Source organism: Notamacropus eugenii, chromosome 1 (genome assembly GCF_028372415.1).
Source record: "Notamacropus eugenii isolate mMacEug1 chromosome 1, mMacEug1.pri_v2, whole genome shotgun sequence".
NCBI lineage: Eukaryota > Metazoa > Chordata > Mammalia > Diprotodontia > Macropodidae > Notamacropus > Notamacropus eugenii.
In genome coordinates, this window is record NC_092872.1 from 592,121,334 (window position 1) to 592,143,610 (window position 22,277).

At 38.2% G+C, this 22,277-nt stretch overlaps 1 protein-coding gene across 3 annotated transcripts in view; it reads left to right on the top strand.

Annotated features, from left to right (window-relative positions):
* Nucleotides 1-22,277, top strand: part of PCSK2 (proprotein convertase subtilisin/kexin type 2) — a 318,578-nt gene that overhangs the window by 231,980 nt on the left and 64,321 nt on the right. For all 3 annotated transcript variants that reach the window (XM_072634512.1, XM_072634513.1, XM_072634514.1), the window contains one exon: nucleotides 17,040-17,128. In XM_072634512.1, the coding sequence (XP_072490613.1) occupies nucleotides 17,040-17,128 (89 nt within the window). The remainder of the gene's footprint in view (nucleotides 1-17,039; nucleotides 17,129-22,277) is intronic.

Sequence of the window (22,277 nt, forward strand, 5' to 3'; positions counted from 1 at the left end):
CATGCCTACTGTGTGACTCTTTATAAATCCCTGTTCTTTCCACAGTTTCTCTTTCTTTATGAACTGAAAAGATTAGACAAGCTGATTGCTAAGTCCCTTTGAAATTTAACATTCTGTGATTCTAAAACATAATTATTACCCATGAACCAATTAGAGAACAATGGATTAATATAATTATATATTTAAGTGCTAAAGCACAGAGTAGTTATGTGATTGAGTGTTAAATTGAATTACTAAGTGATATATGAATTCACCTCTATCCACCCTTTGGCATAGTGGATAGAATTCTGAATCTGGAGTCAGAATACCTAAGTTCAAATCCTATCTCAGATACTTACTAGTTATGTGATCCTGGACAAGTCACTTAACTTCTGTCTGCCTCAGTTTCTTTATCTGTAAAATGGAGATAATAATAGCACCTACTACCCAGGGTTATTGTGAGACTCAAATGAGATAATATATGTATTGCACTTTGCAACCTTTAACACACTATATAAATGCTAACTATTGTTACCATTATTATAATTATTATTTAGGGAAGGCTTTATAGAGAAAGCAAGATTTCAATTCAATTCAATAAACATCTTTTAAGGGCCTACTATATGCCAGGCCCTGTACTAAGTATTGACAAAATTTGAAGAATAGGGGAGATTTATGTAAGTGGAAGGGGGAGGAGTGGGCATTTAAGACTAGAGGAGGGTCACCTAGATGGTACAGTGGATAGAACAATGGCCCTAGAGTCAGGAGGACCTGAGTTCAAATCCCACATCAGAAACACCAGCTGTGTGACCCTGAGCAAGTCACTTAACCCCAACTACCTCACCAAAAAAAAAAAAATGGTTAAGAAACAAAAGACTAGAGGAACAGCCTAGGTCACAACTGGAGCACATTTATGTAGGAGTTCTCTTCTCCGCCCTGGACTCAGGGGATCCACTTCTTGGGTACTCAGGGGAGAATCAAACAGTACATTCCTTAAAACAGAAACACTGTCAATGGCTACCTCATACAGCTCCAAACTAGTGTGCAGACCCTGGAGCTAAAAAAAAAAAAAAAAAAGAGTTAATTTTCCTGTTCTCCATGCTGGTGCCAAATTTCCAATAACAGATTTCCATTAATTGGACAAGAAACTCTTGAGACATGTTAATTTCAACCCTAGTTGAATCATCAATATAAAGCTGATTGATGCTGATGGCAGTCCTGTTACTATTGACAATCGAAACTAGACTGCCTGCTGCCAAGACAGGGCAAAGCATGCTAACTACTAAGAGGTGAGAGACCTGGGAGCAATCCCTGGATGAGGTAAGCAGTTTTCAATACTGAGAGCTATTTTCCTTTTGCTATGGAGATCGTAAGATGGAATACGAGAGGGAAAACAATCAAAACAAGCGTTTGGCTTACTTACTCCTTAGGCAACAAACCACGTTCAGTGACTGGAGATTTATCCACGTTCTCTTGACGTTGTAACATATAGAACACCCCTTAATGGCAGCCACCATCAGCAAACTTGTTTTCCTTCAAGGATGCCCTTCCTCAATAAAAATGGGTTTAACACACCAAGGTGAGCACTCTTCTTAACCTTTAGGGAAGCATAAACTTTAGCCATAAGTCAAGTGGTTTTTAAGGTATGGGTGAATTCAGATGTCATTGTCTCCATGGGATTGGATTTTGTGCTATCATCGCTTTTGCAAGGGAACTTTATTCTACAGCAAGCCCCTTGATCATTATACCCAGCTGCTGCACTGCAGAACTTTGTTCTAAATGCAGCTGTAAACTTTAAGGAGCGAAGAGCTGGTAGCTACAATCAGGAAAGATGGATGGACAATATACAATGAAGCTTTCACCTAGGTTGCCATGGGAAAATTAATACAATATTTAACAGTAAAGACAAAGAAGAGCTGGATGATTTTTCTGTAAACTCAGCAACATTTATGATATATCAATGCGCATATTCCCTCCAACAATTGCATTTCACTCAATTCAGCATTTACAGAGTGCTTTCTATGTCCAAGGCATTGTGCTAGTTGTTAGGGACACAAAGACAAAAACTTTAAACAGTTTTACCTTCCTTTGAAGAATACATATAAATAGGGGGCCATCTCCAGTCACCCTGATCTATATCTTATATATGACTCCAGAGGCGAAAGTGAGGTTGATGACCTTAAACAGTCTTCCTCACTTAAATTCAATTCATTTGCAAGTCATGGCATCGCCTTCCTGATGAAGAAGAATAAAGGACAAACCATAACATGTAAATAAGTAAGGGCAATGTAGGGTACTTTAAAAGAAAGCTCTACCAGCTAGAGGCATCAGGAAAGTCTTTATGTAGGAGGTTACACCTCCTCCACTGAGCTTTAAAGGATGCTAAAGGCTCCAAGAAGCAGGATTTTTAAAAAGGGAATGAAGTCTAGGTGTGGAGGAGAATTTGTACAAGGGTAATCAGGTGGTAACTGGAATGTTGGGTTTAAGAAACAGCAACTAGGCCACTTCGGCTAAGATGTAGAATGCATAAAGTGAAGCAATGTGAAAAAAGTCTGGAAAGATAGGCTAGAGTCAGACTGGGAAGGACTTTAAATGTCAAGCAGAGAAGTTTCTACTAGAAAATGTTTAGCCAGGGAGTGATATGGTCAGCCTGTGCAGCAATACAGTTTGATACCCATTTATAACTCAATAGATGGAGTTCAAGGTTTGCTGTGGCCAAAAATAATCCTATGGTCAGACTGGTAATGAACCAATCTGAACAGAAATAGACTAGTTTTTAAACAACAGACATGGTTCATCACTAGGTCCATACTCTCAACCTTTCCTGTTTGGTGGAAAGTATATTGAGAATAAGGAGAGAGGGTATGAAAACTGTATTTTAGTACTTGAAAGACTGTCACATAAAAGAGTGGATTAGACTTGTTCTGTTTGTTCCAGAAAGTAGAACTTGGAGCCATGAGTGCATGTTGAAAAAAGACTGATTTAGGACTGATTTAAGGAAAGACTTCCTATTTTTTGGACTGTTTAAAAATGAGTCACCTTAGGAGGTAATAGCAATGATAATAAACTAGCATCTAAAGCATGCTTGAAGCTTTGTAAGGCATTTAATATATGTTATCTTATTTGATCTTGTTTTCAGTCCTATGTGGTAGGTACGATTATTTGCCCCCATCTTACCAACGAGCAAAATGAGGTTGAAGGAGATTAAGTGACTTGCCCAAGGTCACATAACCAGTAGGTCTCTGAGGCAAGATTTGAACCTATGGGATTTCCTTCATTAGAAAGTCTTCAGCTGAGCCTGGCTGACCCTTTGTAGGGGAATTAAAGTAAGAATTGTTTTTCCATTATGGATTGAATGAGATAGTCACTAAAGCCCCTTTCAACTCTGAAGTCCTGTGATTCTGCGACTTCCCAAAACTTTTACTCTACTAATAAAGCCTTTGAGAACCCTGAGTTGCCACCCCTTGACACAAAGCTGGATAGGACTTCAGGGATGATCTCAAACACATGTGGCTCTTAATAAATGTGGGTTGGTTGGTTAATGAGTCTGCCACTATTAGACTTCTCAGAAATTCTTTGACATTAAATGTGTTCGGCCCCTGATCATCTTGAGGCTGCCCACTGTTCCCTGGATTTCCAACACACATTTTGCCAATATTCATTAGGTTTTGCTCATCTTCCAGTCAATGTTGACCTGTGTGTTGCAGATCAGTATCCCATTACTGTGTTGTCTATAAAATCCCTCTTGCATAGCAAGCACTCCTTTGACAAGAGAAAGCTGGTCAACATTGCTGAAATGTCATCAGTATAATCAACAAATATTGATTAAGCACCAGTGGGTGAATAGCATCTTACATATTAAACAGAAAGCCTCGAATTAGGTTTGTTGCCCACCATCAAGAAATTGCAGTAAGTTCACTAAGAAGGCATTTATTATATAGAAAACTGACTCAAAGACAATCAGAGCACACAGTCATCTATCTGTGTTGTGATCTAGTCTGAATGATTATAATAAATACATTTCCAAATTTAAAAAATTTTTAACTTTTTTTCATTGAAACATGTTTGATTTTGAAGAGCCCTTAGTTGGGAACAGGCAAACTTAAAATTCATTTTTAAAAATTTACAAATCTGTTATTAGTTTTCATGTCAGTGTATCACTTTTATGATACATGAAGGCTTAAAGGCAGATGGAACCCCTCCCTACCTATCCCTACAGACTAATTCTGAAATATCTCATGAATCAATTAAGTTTAGAGTGCTTTAAAAATAGTTCACCTACCTTCTTTTGATGTGAACAAAGAGACTGTATTAGACCAAAAGCTACAACTGTTATCCTTAGAAGAATAACACAGCACATCAAAGTAAAACCCATTCAATTTAGTTTACTGATCTGAGCCATTTTGGAAACATTATAGAAAGCATTCTCTTTTTCTACATAAAGACATATACCTATATTTTTCTCCTGGTCATAAAAAGATAGTTGGATTTAATAATGAAATTTCAGTTTATAGTGAAAATTGGAAAAATTGTGTCACTCTATTACAATGCTCTTTCCCCTATGCCATGTTCTCCCATTATCCCATATTTGTGCATAATATGAAAGGCAATGGTGTGTTTCTTAACCAGTGATAGCTATTTTTAAACATAAAGAAACATATGGCATAACATCAAGAGCAAATGTATTGATGCATGAATTGCTTAATAGATGTTGAGCCCCCAAGTATGCCTAGAATAGTTGGGAACATAAATATGATGGTGTGGGTTGGTTTTCATATGTTTACATCATGGCTGGAATCCAAAGCTGTTACCATCAAGATAAGCTATTTAATCTTTTCATCTACCAGAATGGGAGGTTAAAGATAGAAATGTCATGCTAAAGACCAAAATATTATAGCAGTAAAAATTGAGCCTAACTCACAAAAATGCTAATTTTTCAGACACATGTGTTTGCCTATTTAATATGGTTGGTGTCAAACTAGATTATCTTTCCACTGTAGCCACAAGAAATATATATATGCTGCATAACAGTAGGGAAAATAAGGATAAGGATAGAACTGGAAAAGGAAGTTGACTTTTGTCAATTTTTCAAGAGACTTACTTCTAGCCCACATGTACCTTAGGATGACTTACAGAAAGGAAGGATAAGGTGGATTTGAATGAGCGGAGGTGATAGCTGTCATAGATTTAGGCTTTCTTCTCCCTTATGCTGGGAGCAATGAAATTAGGAAGAGGTTTAGCAGACCATACCCATCTTAAAGCTAAACCAAAATTGAATAGCATTTGATTTAATGGTGTGGCTCTTATCCAGAGCACCTTCAGAAAGTCATGTACCATAAAACAGATGATGGGGAAGCTCCGTTAGCAGTTTGAGGAGCTGTTGAAGAAACCTTTTTCACAGCTTCTGACTTCAAAATGATAACACAATACCATGTGGAACCAAAGCCCCATTATTGGTTTTAACTCTGATAACTTTTGATGGAAGGGATAATAGTGCTGGGGAATGTCCTAACCACCTTTTGCTGATTGGGAATTCCAGGCTAACATGCATTAATTAGGTCAAAGGAGCACTTGATCAATAAGTCTGTGACTACTTAATTAATAAAGGTAAATAAGGATCTTTTTGGGTGGATCCTGAACAATCTGCAAAATCAGAGACCCCTGCTTCCCCATTGGCAAATGCTAAGAAATTGGATGTGAGGCAGAGGCAGTAACATGTCCTGTCTCCTCTGTGAAACCTTCCTTTACCTGCCTAGTCTGCACTTACTTATTCTTCCAAACTCCTCTGCTATTAAGACCTCAACCAATGGTTCCAGGTAAGCTTAAGCATACCCAGGTCATCAGCTACCAGCATCTTCTCCTGAAATCACACTCACACCCTCCAGGAATCCCAGTCACAAATATACTAAAGTATACACAAAAGAATACCCACTTGAATCCCAGAACAGAGTAAGAGAAACCAGGACATCTTAAAGCACAGTATCAGCTATTTTAAAAGTCCCACCTTCTACCTCCACCCCCATAAGTCATTTGTGTCTGACTCTTCCTAGCCCAATTTAGAGTTCTCTTGGCAAAGATACTGGAGTGGTTTGCCATTTCCTTCTCTAGCTTATTTTCCAAGTGACGAAACTGAGGCAAAAATGGTTAGGTGACTTGACCAGGGTCAGAGAGCTAGTAAGTATACGAGGACTGATTTGAACTCAGGACTTTCTGACACCAAGTCCAGAGCACCTAGCTGCTCTGGTTCTCACATCCCTATTTAAGCAATGCAGTCTCTGACTGCTGCTCTTTAAGACTATTTAGATCCAGTGTCCTCTTCGTATCTAAAGATACAGAGACAAGAAAGTCAGACTCTCACTATGTAACAGGAGGCTATGACAGCAAGTGTTATTTTCATGTCTTCTCGTTTCCACAGCTAGATTATAAAAGACTTCAGAGCAGGGAATGGGGGTGGAAGAACTATGGAGAGAGATGCCTGAAACATCTTTATAACCATCCAAAATACCTGGCTCAGTTCCTTGCACTTAGTAGATGCCTAATAAATATCTGATGATTGATTATAAAAACAAAGAAAAAACCATAACCTTCTAGAACCCCTTTTGTAAGAAGACTAAGTGTTTTTTCAGTGAGAAGGATGCAGAAGCTGTGTTCTGGGCCAGAGGAAATGTAGAGAGGTCCCTGTTTTTCCCAAGTCTGGACTCAGGATCTCTTCTAGCCACTTCAGACACCCCCAAGAGCCCACATGGCACTTGAGTTGACCCTGCTTTGAGATTCCAGCTCTCTGACTACAAGCTTGGGAGTGTCCTTCCAGCCTCTTTCCCACCCCTGTGCAAAGAATAGGCCTGTAAGTTATAGATCCTTTACCTTCTTTGATGTGATACATGTTGTGCTGCATCCCTAAGTAGGGGAGCTGCAACAGCTATTTCCTTTTCTGAGAATATTTGTTCTTTATTTAAGTGAATGAGGCAATTTACTCATGAATCCTGTATGGTTTGTCAGCAGCAGCCATGTTTTCAACAATTCTATCCAGGTCTGTCTAACCCCCATCATTGTGGCCCCAATTTTGGTCCTTTGCCACCATCTTGAGCCCTCCAGAGTTTACAGGGCTGTGAGTCAATGCTCTTAAAACCTCTGCTAAATTGAGTGGGCATGATGCCCCCAGTGTGCTGACACTGAGAGTTTGGTCATGGAACCATCTGCACTGCCTTGGAGGTATAGATGACTGGATAGGGAAGCACCTTATGCATAGACCCAATTCTTGTGGTAGAGTGCCATGTCCTTATTTTTAACCAGTTTTACTGGATCCATTCATTCAGAGACTTTGAGCATCCTTCATATTTTGAAGGTGTCCAGGGCTCTAACATACTCCTACTAGTTGACACCATTCACTGTGACTCTGGACATCACGTTGGCTCCATGTAGCCAGTTAGGGAAGGGGTGGCATTTGACTTTCAAGGTAATAGGGAGACATTGAAGATTTTTTAAAAGTGGAATGACCTGTGGAAAATGGCATTTCAAAGAGATTGTCCTGGAAGATTGCTCTTCCATACCTTTACAAGTCATCGTTTATTTTTTCGCAATGTAGACCTCTGTTCCAAGTTAACCAATCTCCTTACTACCCTCCATGCCTAGCCTGCTCACTCTCTTATGGCATTGCCTCTTTCTGAAATGTCCTCACTCTTTCCTCTATTAATCCATGCCCATAACTTCTTTCAAGTCTGGGCTCAATACTCCTCTTCAACAAGACTTTCTTGAGTTGAAACAAGCCCCTATCAATGAATTCTTTTATTTTGCATTATTAGGCAGCCAGGTGTATAAAGAGCAAGAGTTGGAATAAAAAAACACAAACCTGAATTTAAATCCTGCCTTAGACAGTTAATTAGCTGTATGACCCTGGGCAAGTCATTTAATCACTCTTGGCCTCAGTTTCCTCATCAGTTAAAATGTTAAAAAAAATAGCATCTATTCAGATGAGATAATATATGTGAAACACTTGGCAAAACTAAAGCATTGTATAAATGCTAGCTGTAATTATTATTAGAGGCAGCTAGGTGGCATAGTGGATACAGCTCTGGGACTAGAGTTAGAAAGACTTCTCCTAGGTTCAAATCTGGCTTCAGATACGGGCTGTGTGACCCTGGGAAAGTCACTTGACCCTGTTTGCCTCAGTTTCCACATCTGTAAAATGAGTTGGAGAAGGAAATGACAAATCATTCCAAAAAAACTTGGGATGGGGTCAAGAAGAGTCAAACACGATTGAAAAATGACTCCACAACAACAACAAATTATTGTTATTGTATTCCTTTATCATATATGTATAATTTCTACTTTATTTTCAGACATGAGAGATGACATTACAGATGACGTTGTGCTAATTAACCGAATCCCCGAAACACTGCAAGATCTCTCTCCTTAATAAGAATCATAATTACCCAAAAGAGATCAAACTAATAGCCAACACAGGAAAAAATTAATGTATGGACAATCAGTATTGCCCAAACTGCGACATGTAGTTGGATGGGCAGTCCATTTAGTTAGCATATTGGTCCATACATTGGTGCCAAGCATTGCAGATGGACAACGAGTTGTATTCAGAATCAGGGGATGAGATCCAGCTCAATTATGTTTCAGAAATAGAATGATGCTTTTACCCGTCTCAAAATGTTCCCTAGCACAAAATTCTCCCCTTTATAAGAAAATGCTCTCCTCATTTCACTGTATAGTTGCAAATTTGGGGCAAGTAAAGTCTCTGAGAAATCAGCTCTGGGTGGCCTGAAGCACAAAAACTAGACGAGGTGCAAGTAAGCTCATGTGTATTTCTTATCATGACCTACATGAAAAGGCTTCTTAAGGGATAATTGAGGAAAAATATAAAAGAAAAAAGAAATGGATGGCATAGAAATGGTGAGAGATAACCCAAGTGCTGCAACAATATATCAAACAAACCTAGAGAAAGTGTTAGAACAGTGAACATTTCCTCTATAGAGAATCCATGAGAGAAAATGGATGAGAATCACATAGGCTAAGAAGACATAGATATGTTGCATTATGTACCAATGGAGAAAATGTCCACATCAGTGAAATAACAGGTGCTTTGAAGTACTCAAATGACAAAATATCAGTCCTTTTGGTTTTCTATTTGTTTCATGTATCCTTGTATTCTCTCCATAACAACTTTTCTAAGGAAAAAAGTTGGGTCCTATTTATCTGGTCAGCCTTTTATCCCCTACCACAGTCCTAGGCACACACGGTTAGATTCACAATAAATAAAATACTTCAGCTTATCATTCAAATACAAGGAACTTAAGTGACTGCCCTTTCCCTGATTGCCAGGGGACCCCTCACAGGTTAGAAAGCTGGTGTCTCTCTCGGTGAGACCCTGGCATAATTCATAAACTGGTCTCCAGACCACACCTAGACCTGACAGCTTCAGGGAACTGTGAAGGTAGTGACAGCTTTAGGTGATCCATTGTAGCTGCTGGACAAGGAATTTATCACTAGATGTTTTTGAGTTAGTGCTGTGAAAAATTTAGCATGGAAGTGTATTCCTACTCTATTGAAACATCAGAAATTAGTCAGTCAAGTAGCGTTTATTAAGAACTTACTATGTGCTGGGCACTCTGCTAAACACTGATAATACAAAGGAAATCAAAGACAGTCCCTGCTGAACTCATGGAACTCAAAGACTACATGGGAGACTACAGGACAAATTGGAGATAACCTTAGAGGGAAGGCACCAAGATTAAGGAGAATTGTGAAAGGCTTTTGGTAGATGGTGAGGCTCAAGAGCACCGGGATTATCTGTTTCATCATTTTCAGCAAACCATTTATTTAAATGATAAATCACGTCCATTTAAATAACAATGGCTTGCTTTAAGGTTTACAAATGGCTTCCCTCACTACTGTCCAGGGATGTGGATGGTGTAAATATTGTTTCGTCAGTTTTACAGATGAAGAAACTGAGATACTGAGTATTTGTTTCATATATCCTTGTATTTTCTCCATAAGAACTTTTCTAAGAAAAAAAGTTGTGTTCTATTTATCTGGGTCTGCGTCTTATCACCTAACACAATCCTAGGCACACAGACTCTCAATAAATAAGATACTTCAATTTGTCATTAAAGTACTCTGAGTTAAAAGACACGGAGTAAAAAGACTGGTAGCTCAGCCAACTAAGGGTCAGAGGGAGGACTTGAACCCAGGCCTCCTAATTCCAAACCCAGCCCTATTTTCACTATAGTATGCCGCCTAAATGATTCAAGATGCTGGATTCTCATAATAGCACATTATGAGATGTGTGCTGGCATATGGACGAAGGCCACCCTAAAAGTAATGTCTGCGGTGGACTCTTAGTTATCAGCAAGCTGTGATGAAGTGCCTTCTCATAACCTCAGATGAGATTGATAACAAGCCTGAAAATAACTGGATAAAGGGTGCCTAGCAACCCAAAGTTCTCCCCAGATCTTTTACCACCAAAGGCAGTTTGTAGAACACAACCTGCTGAGTGATTGAAAGGCTTTCTCCTCATGCAATATACATATTTTAGTCTCATTCCTCCTTTGAAGTTTCACAAAAGGATTTCTGAGCCCACAGGAGATACAAGCTTTATGGAGAAGGGATTTTTTTTTAATTCACTTGTGTGAAGTGAGTCTAATAAGAGATCCCTGGGGTTGTGATTTAAAAAATAAAATAAAATAAAACAAAGTCACTGTGAAAGCTATGCTTACCCAAACAGCATAACTGAAACATGAAGCTAAACTACACCATTTCTAGAAAATACAGTCCACCAGCGCCTTTGTCTGAAGTATCATTTTTAAGCTATTATTTGGATAATAGAAATATAAACCCTCATTAAATATTTCCAACAGATGAAGCCTGTCCATACAACTGTGAAAGGAATCAGGCAAAATGGAAAGATTTAATTCATCCATTTTTCCAGATCTCTTTGTACAATAAATAGTATCACCAATGTTTCATCGTTTCCAAAGTTTGCAAGGCCAAAAAGAGAGGCAGCAGTGAAATGGGCTTGTGAATCTCCAAGTTACATTCCATTCTCTTGGGATTCCTGAAGATCAGGTCTAAAACGTAACATTTTGGGTAGTTGAGGATTTATTTTTAAAATTAGAAATCCAGGGTCCCTACCAACTTTAATTTACCCTTTTTAAAATGATGATGATGATCATGATAACTAATATTCATATAGCACTTACTAAACACTTTCCACTGTGCTAAGTACTTTACATTTTGATTCTCACAACCTTGGGAGTTAGGTGCTATTGTTATCCTACTTTACAGATGAGGATACGCAGAGAAACAGAGGTTAAGTATTTCCCCAGGGTCACACAGCTAGTAAGTGTCCTCTGCAATCAAAATATAATACATTTCCAGACAATTTTCATCAAGAAAACGCTGGACTTGTTAGAAGTTGTGCTGAAGAACTGTAGAAGTAAAGAGGGAGGCATACACTGAAAAGATCATGTAGTCCTACCCCTTCCCAGCAGGATTATACTCACGGATCCTAAAACAACCATGAAAATAAGCACCAGCCCAAATACCAAAGACTTCAAAGAAATCAGAGAAAACCTAAAGAAAACCGGGAAGGGGGCTAGAGGTAGTCTGCTGGTAAGTCTGCCTGCCTCAAGTCTCTCCTCACTCCAATTCATTCTCCATTCAGCTAGCTGCCAAAGTGATTTTCCTCCAGTGAAGCTCCAACTATGTTACCTCCCTACTCAATAAACAGTGACTCACTATTTTCTCCAAACACAAAATCCTCTGTTTAGCATTCAAAGTCATTCATCACACACACACACACACACACACACACACACACACACACACACACACACACACACACACACACACCCCTTTCCAGTCTTCTTACACTTTACTCCCCATCACACACTCTTTAGTCTCCTTGATGTTCTACAAAGACACTTCATTCCTGGAATGCTTTCCATCCCCATTTCTGCCTTCTGACGTCCTACAAATTCCAACTAAAATTCCATCTTCCACAGGAAGATTTTCCCAATACCTTTTAATTCCAATGCCTTCCCTCTGTTAAATTATTTCCTTTTATGCTGTATATAGCTTGCTTATACATATCTGCTCATTTTCTCTCCCTTTACATTGTTTTCTCCACACAGGTGATTTTGTTTTCTTAGATATGGAGAGCAGAGGGAAGGGGATGGTTAAGGGAAGGACAATGTGTATACTTCATTCTTCAAATAAAACTGTCCTCTATAGAATTACCAATGATAATAAAACTGGTGGTGATGAATGAACATTTATATCATGCTTACCATGTGCCAGACACTGCGTTAAACACTTTACGATTATTATCTAATTTGATCCTTACAACAACCCTGGAAAGTAGGTGCTATCCCTACCTTCCAGGTGAAGAGGCAAACAGAGGTTAAGTGACTTGCCCAGGGTCACTCAGCTAGTAAATATCTGAGGCTAGATTTGAATTCATCTTCCTGACTCCAGGTCCAATGCTCCATCCTCTGCACCACCTTCCTGTCTGATCTCCCAATGGCTAGATCTAATGACTTTTTTCTTAATTCTCATCTTTCCTCATCATTTAACCCTGCTAACCACCATTTCCTCCCCAGTTACCTTATGTAGGTTTTTTGTGACAAAGCTAACTACTGATTCTCCTCCTACCTGTCTGAATGCTCCTTATCATTTTTCTTTGCTGGTTCTTCATCCACATCATGCCCACTAACCATGGGTGTCCCCCAAGCCTCTAGCCTGGGCCCTCTCCTCTTTTCCCTCTATATTTGGTGATTCACTTGGTGATCTCATCAGCTCTCTAAAGTTCCCAGATCAACATATCCAGCTTTACTTACTCTCCTGAGTTCCTATTCTTCAACACTCTTTGGACATCTCAAATGGGATGTCTCACAGACATCTCAAATTTGACATTTTCAAAACAGAACTCATTATCTTTCCTCACAAAACTCTCACATTTTCCCACTTTCCTTATGACCTTAGAGAAAGTCATTCTCTTTCCATTCACAATCTCAATCTCATTTCTTCACTTTCATCTTCCATATCCAGTGCAGTGGTCAAATCTTGCCATTTCTCCCTTTATAACCTGGTAGGTACTTACTAATAGCAAGGGGCTGATAAATATTTGGTGATTTATTAATTGATTTCTAAAATACATCCCCTTCTCTCTACTCACACAGTCAACAACCAAGTTCAGGCCCACCACATTTCTCACCTGAACTATAGTAATGGCCTTCCAATTGGTCTCCCTACCTCAAGTTTTTCCCCATTCCAGTTTCCATTCCAATTCATCCTCCACAAAGCTACCAAACTGATTTTCCTTTAATATAAGTCTGACCACACTGCTACCACCTATCCTCCTATTAACTCAAGGATCCCCATTACCTCAAAGATCAGAGATAGAGTTCTATTTGGCAAATCAACCTGAAGCAGCAAGACATCTTGAGAGAGAGATAGGAGACAGAATGTGCCCAGTGACCTTCAGACTCTGATAGAGACAGCTCCAGGAATTGCAGTACCCCAGCTCCAGATCATAGACCTTCTTTCTAGTCTGGCCCCCATCTAGAGGAGCAACCCTATGAGGAAAGGGTCTGCCATCTCTATTACCACCAACATATTTGCTGAGTGACTGACTTACCAACCAATACCAACTGCCACTGACAAGGGAGTAAATTCAAGAGCACTGGGAAAAGCCATGTCCCACAGACCCCTGACCCTGCTTCCAACCCTATCACCACCAACCATTGACCAACCATCATGGATAAGTAAGTATAAGAGCCCTAGAAAGAGCAACAACACCCCCTAGATCATAGGCCCACCATCCAGCCTGGCCCTTGTAGCCTTCATCCAGAGAATCAACTCTTGCCAAAGTGTGATCTAGCAATTTCCCCTACAAATGATAGAGCCCCTGTCTCCTCAGTAGCCACAGCTACTAGTGACCTGGAAAAGAAAGTTCTCATGACCAGTCATTGGCATTTTCAAATGGTCCAACATCAACATCACCCACCCTTCCTTATACTCTACAGTTTAGTGCAACTATCCTATTTTTCATTATCCTACTTACAAGTAGATAGCACAGGATCTCTAGTCCTGGAAGTCAGGAAAAACTAAATTCAAATCTAACCTCAGATACTTACTAGCTATGGAACCCTGGATAAATCACTCAATCTCTGTTTGCCTCAGTTTCCTTGTCTGTAAAATGAGGATAACAATTGCACCTATCTCACATGGTTGTTGTGAGGACCAAATGAGATAATTGTGTAACAGCACGGTTCCCATTATATAGTAGGCACTTAAACTCTCTTCCCTTCCTCCCTTGCAAAAGACATTCCATTTTCTATCTCTGTCCCTTTGTAATGTCTATCCCCTATTCCTAGCATGATCTCCCTCTTCACCTCTGCCCACTGACATAGATTTTTACCTAAAAAAACTAGAGGAAAACATCAATTTGCAAGATTGTAGTAATCTATTCTCATAACACTCATAGGGATGAGAGTTCTTTTTTAGGAAAATAAAAGGAGAGGAAAAGCAATAGTCATCCAATACCATGAGCACATTTGCATCCAACAGTGTATAATACTACTGCTGTATCCTACTGGAACCAATCTGACAGTGAGGGCACAGAAATTTTTCATTATCTATTCGGACTTTGAGATTTCATTTACTAAGAATTTTGTTTGCTTTTAGTCATCTTTTCATTTACATTGTTGTTGCAACTAGATTTAGTTCTGCCTTGGAGAAATATTGCATTCTCCAGCAACGTACAGAAATCTTCCCATGTTTCTCTAAATTTCTCATATTCATCACATCTTTCTCCACCATATTATTCCATTATATTCATAATTATTGGGTTTTTTCCATCATCCTCCAACAACTAGCTCCTACTTTATTTCCAATTTTTGGCTTCCATGACGAGAATTTGTGGGCATATACTGGATGTTTGTTTCTGTCTCTGATTTCTTTAGTATATTTGCCTAGTAGTTATGTTTTCAGAAACATATCAAAAGATACGGCCCATTTGGTCATTTTTCTTCTATTACTCCTGGTTGGCATTTAGAATGACTGAACTCCTTCATAATTTCATGTACAGAACTTTTTTCACAGCCCCTCAAACATAGTTACCATTTTGGATCATTTTTGCCAAATTGAATGGTGTGAGGTAAAACTTAAAGTTGTTTTAATTTGCATTTCTCTTAGTAGTGGTGATTTGGAAAATATGTTTTCATCTAGTCATTTGTGGTTTCCAATTCTTCTTTTAATAACTATTTGTTCATATCCTTTGGCCATTTATCTACAGTGGAAATGGTTCTTGGTGTCATATACTGGAATATCAGACATTTGTCAATGACCTTTAATAGAAATATTCTTGTCACTCTGTCTGCCTTTTCTCTTCTATTGCCATCTTCAATGATTTTGCTTTTGCAAAACGTTTTTAATTTTATGAAACAAATTGATTATTTTATCTTTTATGATCTCTTCTTTCTCTTGTTTACTTAAGAATTCTTCCCAGCCCTAATTATCAAAGGTATATGAGCTCATTCTATTCTAGTTTTTGCTGGTTTTGTTTTATATTCAGGTCATATATTCGTTCTGAGTTTAATATAACAGCAGAGTGTAAGTTCTTGTTATAAACCTAAGTTGTGCCAAACTACTTTCCAATGTTCCTGAAAGTTCTTGCCCAAGGGAATCCTCCCAGGAATTTGTTCTTGGATTTATTAATCACTGGAGTAATTGCTTTGATTACTTCTATTTCTTGTTTCTCTAGTCTTTTTCACTGGTCCCCTTCTCAATGATTTTATCAGTCCAAATAGTATTTTGACATCTATGACTGTTGTGGTGGTGGTGGTGTTGAATCATTTCAGTCAGTCAACTCTCCATGACTGCATTTGGGACTGTCTTCGCAAAAATACTAGAGTATTTAAGTATTAGAGTATTTAAAAGAAAATACTGAAGTGCTTTGCCATTTTCTTCTCCAGCTCATTTTACGGATGAGAAACTGAGGCAATCAGGGTTAAGTGACTTTCCCAGTGTCACACAGCTAGTAAATGTATGAGGCTGGATTTGAACTCAGGTCCTCCTGACTCCAGGGCCACTATATAATGTGATTTGAGGTTTAGTAATACTATTAGCCCTTCATTTGTACTTTTTGTTATTGTTACTCTTGACATTCTAAACATTAAGTTGTTCGAAATGAATTTTGTTATTGTATATCTCTAGCTCTATAAAGTATCCCTTTGGTAATTTGAATGATATAGCACTAAATCTAGAAGTTAGTTTAGGTACATCTTTCATTTTTACTATATTTTCAAAACCCTCCCTTAAGCAGTGAATAGTTCTCTAATTATTTCTTTGTTGGTAAAGATTGTTTTATAATTGTGTTTATGTAAATCTTGCTTATCTCTTGATTGGTTTAACTCAGATATTTTGTGTACTTTGTAGATATTTTGAATGAAATTTTCTTATTATTTCTTCCTTCCTGGCTCTACCAATATTGTGTAAAATGCCCATCTTTACAGATAGCTAGATTAATAGCTAAAGCTATTCATGATCTCAAAAATTTTCTTCATTTACTGCAGCTTTCTAAGTACACCATCATGATATTTACAAATAGAGAGAATTGAATCTCCTCTTTGCTGATATCTATACCTTTGATTTTGCACTCTTTATAGAATATTATTTCTAGAACTATGTCAAATAATAGTGAAAGAGATAATATCCTTACTTTAGCCCCTGGCCTATTGGGGAATCTTATAATGTTTCTCCATTGTAAGTAATGCTAGCTATTAGTTTTCAATAAATGTTTTTGCTTATATTAAAGAAGGGACCTTACATATCTGAGCTTTTGGGGTTGGTAACATGCATGAATGCTACTTTTTTCCCCCAAGACTTTTTAGGTATCTATTGACATAAGCATGCAGTTTTTGTTATCTTTTTTGTTTCTATGATTGGGAAAGGAATTTCAAGAACCTCCCTCAGTAATTCTTTCCAAAGTCCTTTAAAGCCACCTCATTGGATGACATTGTATCTAATGTAAGCTTTCTCCTCTACAGTCACGGGACCCGCTGTGCAGGGGAAGTATCGGCAGCAGCTAATAACAACATCTGTGGGGTTGGAGTGGCTTATAATTCCAAGGTTGCAGGTATGCTGTTCCCATGCTAGAGAACTGCTAATTCTCTCATAGAAAATCCATAGAGTGCCAAACACTATTTTTCACATTCTGCCCAGGGAAGTAATGTCCTGGAAACAATTTTCATTGATTATCAACCCTATTTCCCACTCCTCACTTTTTCACTAGGTTCTAGTATAAATCCCTTTTTTATGAAATGCACTTTGGGTTAAGGAAATCCAGAATATGTATAGCATGAGTTAACAAGGAACAGAAAGAAAATTTCAGAAATGATAACCTGTAGGGTAATATTTTAACTGAAAAGTGTTATAAACGCAGATGGTTGAGTATATATAGACTTTTACAGATCACATACAAAAATCCAAGTGGTCTTCCAAACTAGGTCACACATCTGAACTTAACCCTCAGGAAATTCACTTGGCAGTAGTTTGCTATATCAGACTAGAGACCACAAGCTCATTAGAATCCATTTTTAATTCCCAGCAGGCAATCTGCATTACCTCTTTCTAGAGACTTGGGAATTTGTAGCTGAAGGTAGAATGAGAAAAGCAAAGAAAATGAGAAACACCAATTAAGCCTTTTCTTTAAAAAGGAAGGAAGAAAAAGAAATAAAATGACAGGGAAAGAAGGAAGGAAGGAAGGAAGGAAGGAAGGAAGGAAGGAAGGAAGGAAGGAAGGAAGGAAGGAAGGAAGGAAGGAAGGAAGGAAAAGTCTCTATGAGGCCATGAGAAAAGTTTGGCTCTTAGTTCATTCTAAGTTTTGCTTAAAGTTCATTCCTAATTTATTCAGGCTGAGTCACCAACCCCAGTGCTTCACTTACATGATTTTTTTTTTTTTTGTAATAACAGTCTTAGCATTTCTTCCCTAGAAACTTAGTGAGACCATAACCATGTTCAATGCTGACACTTGCATTCCCAGATTGCTAAATAAAGCAGTAACCTCCCATATAAATCCTGCCTCTTGACTATATCACACACCTGCTGTCACTGGGTGTTAAGAGACTTGACAGAACTTGGTGATGAATTTCAGAGAGATATATCAGTAGGTTTCTAAAAAGTAAACAGCTGGAAGTTTTGTCCTTTGGGTCTTTGCTCTCGGTGTTTTGTGTATTCATAGTGTAGTAGGAAAATGTTGACAACAATAACGAGATTGTGGATGGGAAAGAATATCTGCAGATTAATATTTTGTACTCAAGGTTGTACCTGGGGCAGTGGTTGAGAAAAAGCTGGGTCTATACAACCAGAAGTATATAGGACAGAAAGATGGGAGTCTGGTACAAACTCACTTTCCACTCTGATGGCCATCCTGCACATAGTTTTTGAAGCTTCTGGAGCACTCAAGGGAGCCAGATGGGTGAGTGGAGAGATGAGCTCCTCAGGGTTCTGAGGCCCACCTGTCAGAAAAGGGAAAAGAGCTCTAGGCAACCCTTTGATTTCTGTCTGAATTATTTTTCCTCTGTCATTATTGAAAATCCCCTCCTCTCATCCTCTCACACCAGCCATTTTTGTCTAATGTTCAGCATTATGATTCATGGTTGGTACCTGGACAAATATGGCAAACCCATAACCTAGAGGCACCCAATTTTCTTCCAATTTGGAGGAGCAAGTCTTCTAATTTCTATGCTCAAAAAAAAAATTAAGTACTTGATCCAAAATCCTTCACTTGTACAGTATTACTTTTAACACTTTCAAGTCTTATTTTGTTCCCACCTACTAAGACGAGTAATATTATCCTTTTTTTTAAAGAAACAGAGGCATGCAGTGGTTGAGTGATTTACCCCCCTAACAGAACTAGAATCTATATGTAAGAGGAAGACTTGAAGTCAAAGGACCTGGATTTAAATCTCAGTTCTTCTTCCTGTAAGACCTTAGAGAACTTTTAAAATCTCTTTGTGCCTCAATTACCTAATCTGTAAAATAAAGACATTATACTAGATGGTTCCTAAGGTCTGTCTAGCTCTAAATGCCATAGGCTGGGTCAAAAGCCTGGCTTGAAAAACCTGTGTGATGGTGTCTGTAACTTAACTTCCTTAGTCTCGGTTATTCCATCAGCAAAATAAGCGGGTTGGGCTAGCCACCCTGTAAGGGTCCTTCTGGTTCTAGAACTCTGATGCTGTGCCTTCTCAGCACACAATGCTATCTCTCCTGACCCTCAGTATGATATCAAGCTGTTTCTATGTTTGTTTCTATATCTGTCCCGTGGGGCAACCCTCATCCCAAGCCTCTAACCTTAAATCCTTCTCACAGCCAAGCAGCCCTTGTAGAATCCTTACTCTTTAAAAAATGGATCAAATGAGATCATAACCTCCACTTAAACAGGTTCAGGCCCTCCTAATTTAAGATGAATAAACCTCAGAAACCTTAAGTTACAGTTCCTCATTCTGGTCAGCAATTTCAAAAAGCTAATTCTGGCTTGTAGTAGCTCTTTAGAGAGGAATCTATGTTTGCATGAGCCACCAAACAACTTCTGCCAAAATCTCTTTTTTTCTGACTGGAAGCCGCTCTGCAGATAGATTAGCAGTCTATAGCCCCACCCAGTGGCCAGGAGTGATCATGAGAAGTCCATCAAAGCTTTGGAGGAAGCTTAGCCCATCTCCTATTCATAACTAGAGAGGATGCTAAGGACAACAGTTCCCACCCCTTTAATCCATCAACTTCAAAGTTGGAAAAACTTGGAGAAGGCCCAGAACACAAAAGGGAAATTATGAATTGATTATAAAATAGGGAGTCTGAACCATCCTAAAGAAGGATAAAAGGTGATGGAATGAACACTGAACCTCAAGTCAGAGAACGTTAATTCAAATCCTGGTTCAGACACTTATCCTCTGTATAACCTTCAGCAAGTCACTTAACCCCTCAAAGTCTGAGTTTCCTAATCTGTAAAATGGGGGAATAGATGCCATGATCTCTAATGTCTCTTTAAGCTCTAAATATATGAACCTATGATTATAAAATTGAGCTAAAGAAATCAAGTGTTTAGCCTTGAACAGGTAAAACTGAGAAGTTGATTAATAATGATTCTGAATTTTATAAAAAAGAAATTTATGGCAAAATGTGACCACATGTTTTGATTTCTATTTCCACCACAGAGAGAACAAACAGAAAGGGATTGCTAAGGGAAGATTCATATCAGAAATGTTTTCCTGGATAAAAAGAATTATGGAACACTAGAACAACATTACTGAAGGTTGCTGAATTCTCTTCTGAAAAGACTGTTGAGATGAAAATAGGTAGAAGTTAGCTGTGATTTTTCTCTCTGTCTAGGACTCTGCTCCTCTGAGTCTAGTAAGCCCAGTACCATAGAGTTAATAGGTGATTCTAGATGACTTGCTTTTGAGAGACAGACATGTCGATAAAGTGCCGATCATAGAGTAAAGAACACCTGGGTTGGAATCTCATCACAGGTGCCAAAGAGCCATGTGACCTTGGGCAGGTAGCTGTCTTATCCTCTCTGAGCTTTAGTTTCCTGAGCTGCAAAATGAGAATAAAATCTGAAGCACAAGGCTATCCCAAGGGCCAGATGAGATATGTAAGATAAGATGCTTTGTACATCTATAAACATTAGTTATTATTATTATGACAGTAGTAGTTTCAATATTCTGAGCATCTGTGATCTCATCCATCTGTAAGTGATACCCTACCAGTACAGATCACAGATTCTTGATTCCTTAGAAGATGGTTTTGTGAGTTGTAAACCTGCTGGTGACAAGCCTATCCCAAGTTTGCCTATCCAGGTCAGAATGACCCCTCCTTGCCTTTGAGAACCTAGAGTCACTAACAACCACCTGCTGATAAGGCATGAGAGTAGGATTTTAGTGGAAGAAATAATTTGAGCCTGCCAAATTCAGTTAGAGAAAATCACCTAGACAATATAAATGTCATAATTAGAACTTGATCACATTTAGTTGTATCATAACAGAGATTTGGACTGGGCATTAGAACAGCCAGGATCTCTCTAACCCTGCCTCTGTCCTAATTAGCTGTGGGACTAAAGCAAGTCCCTTTCCCTTCTTTGGGTCTGCTTCACCATCTGTAAAATAGGGCAGGTAGATTCAATGATTTCTAACACTACTCTAGTGCAAACCATCTACTGCTCTATAATGAGTCATTAGCCAGATTCATCTGAATTTTTTTAATTTTATTTTTAATTTATGGAATAAAGAAAGCATTTTCATAACATAGTACAATAAAAAAGACAATTGTGGATGAAATTGCAAATCTACTATGCACAACTTGCTATTCCTTTCAAATATACAACAAAATTATTATTTAAATGTTTTTCTTCCCTCCCCATTAGACACAAATAGGTGTATATATATGTGTAAAATTATTCTATACATACTTCTATTTATCAATTATTTCTGTGGATGTAGGCAATGTCTTTCTTCATGTATCCTTTATAGGTAATTTGGGTATTTATAGTAGACAAAATCATTTATTTACTCAAAGCCATTCTTAAAACAATGTTGCTGTTACTATATACAGTGTTCTATTGGATCTGCTCATTTCCCTCTTCATTATTTCATGCAAGTCTTTCCATGTTTTTCTAAAATCTTTGAGCACATAATTTCTTATAGCAAAGCAAAATTCCATCACAATCCTATACCACAACCTGTTCAGCCATTCCCCCACTGATGGACATCCCCGCAACTTCCAGTTCTTTGCCACCACAAAAGACCTGCTATAAACATTTTAGAAGATAATTTTTTTTCCTTTTTCCCTAATCATCTTTGGAAATAGACTGAGTAATGATATTGCTGGGTCAAGGGGTAGAAGTAGTTTAATAACTCCTTGGGCATAATTCCAGATTGCTCTCCAGAATGGGTGGATCATTTTACAATTCCTCTTCAACATTTGTCACTTTTCCCTACTATCTTTTTAGCCAATCTGTTAGGCATAAAATAATATTTCAAGGTTGTTTTGATCTGCATTATTCTCATCAATAATGATTTAGACTCAGTATAAATTTTAGAGCACCTTTATATGACTATAAATTGTTTTAATTTCTTCATTGGAAAACTACCTGTTCAAATTTGCCCATTTATCAATTGATGAATGATTCATATTCTTATAGGTTTGACAAAGTGCTGATTACTATTTGTGAATTTCCTTGTATCTTATTTTTACTATTTCCCTTCTCATCTTGTCTTTTTACCCTATCC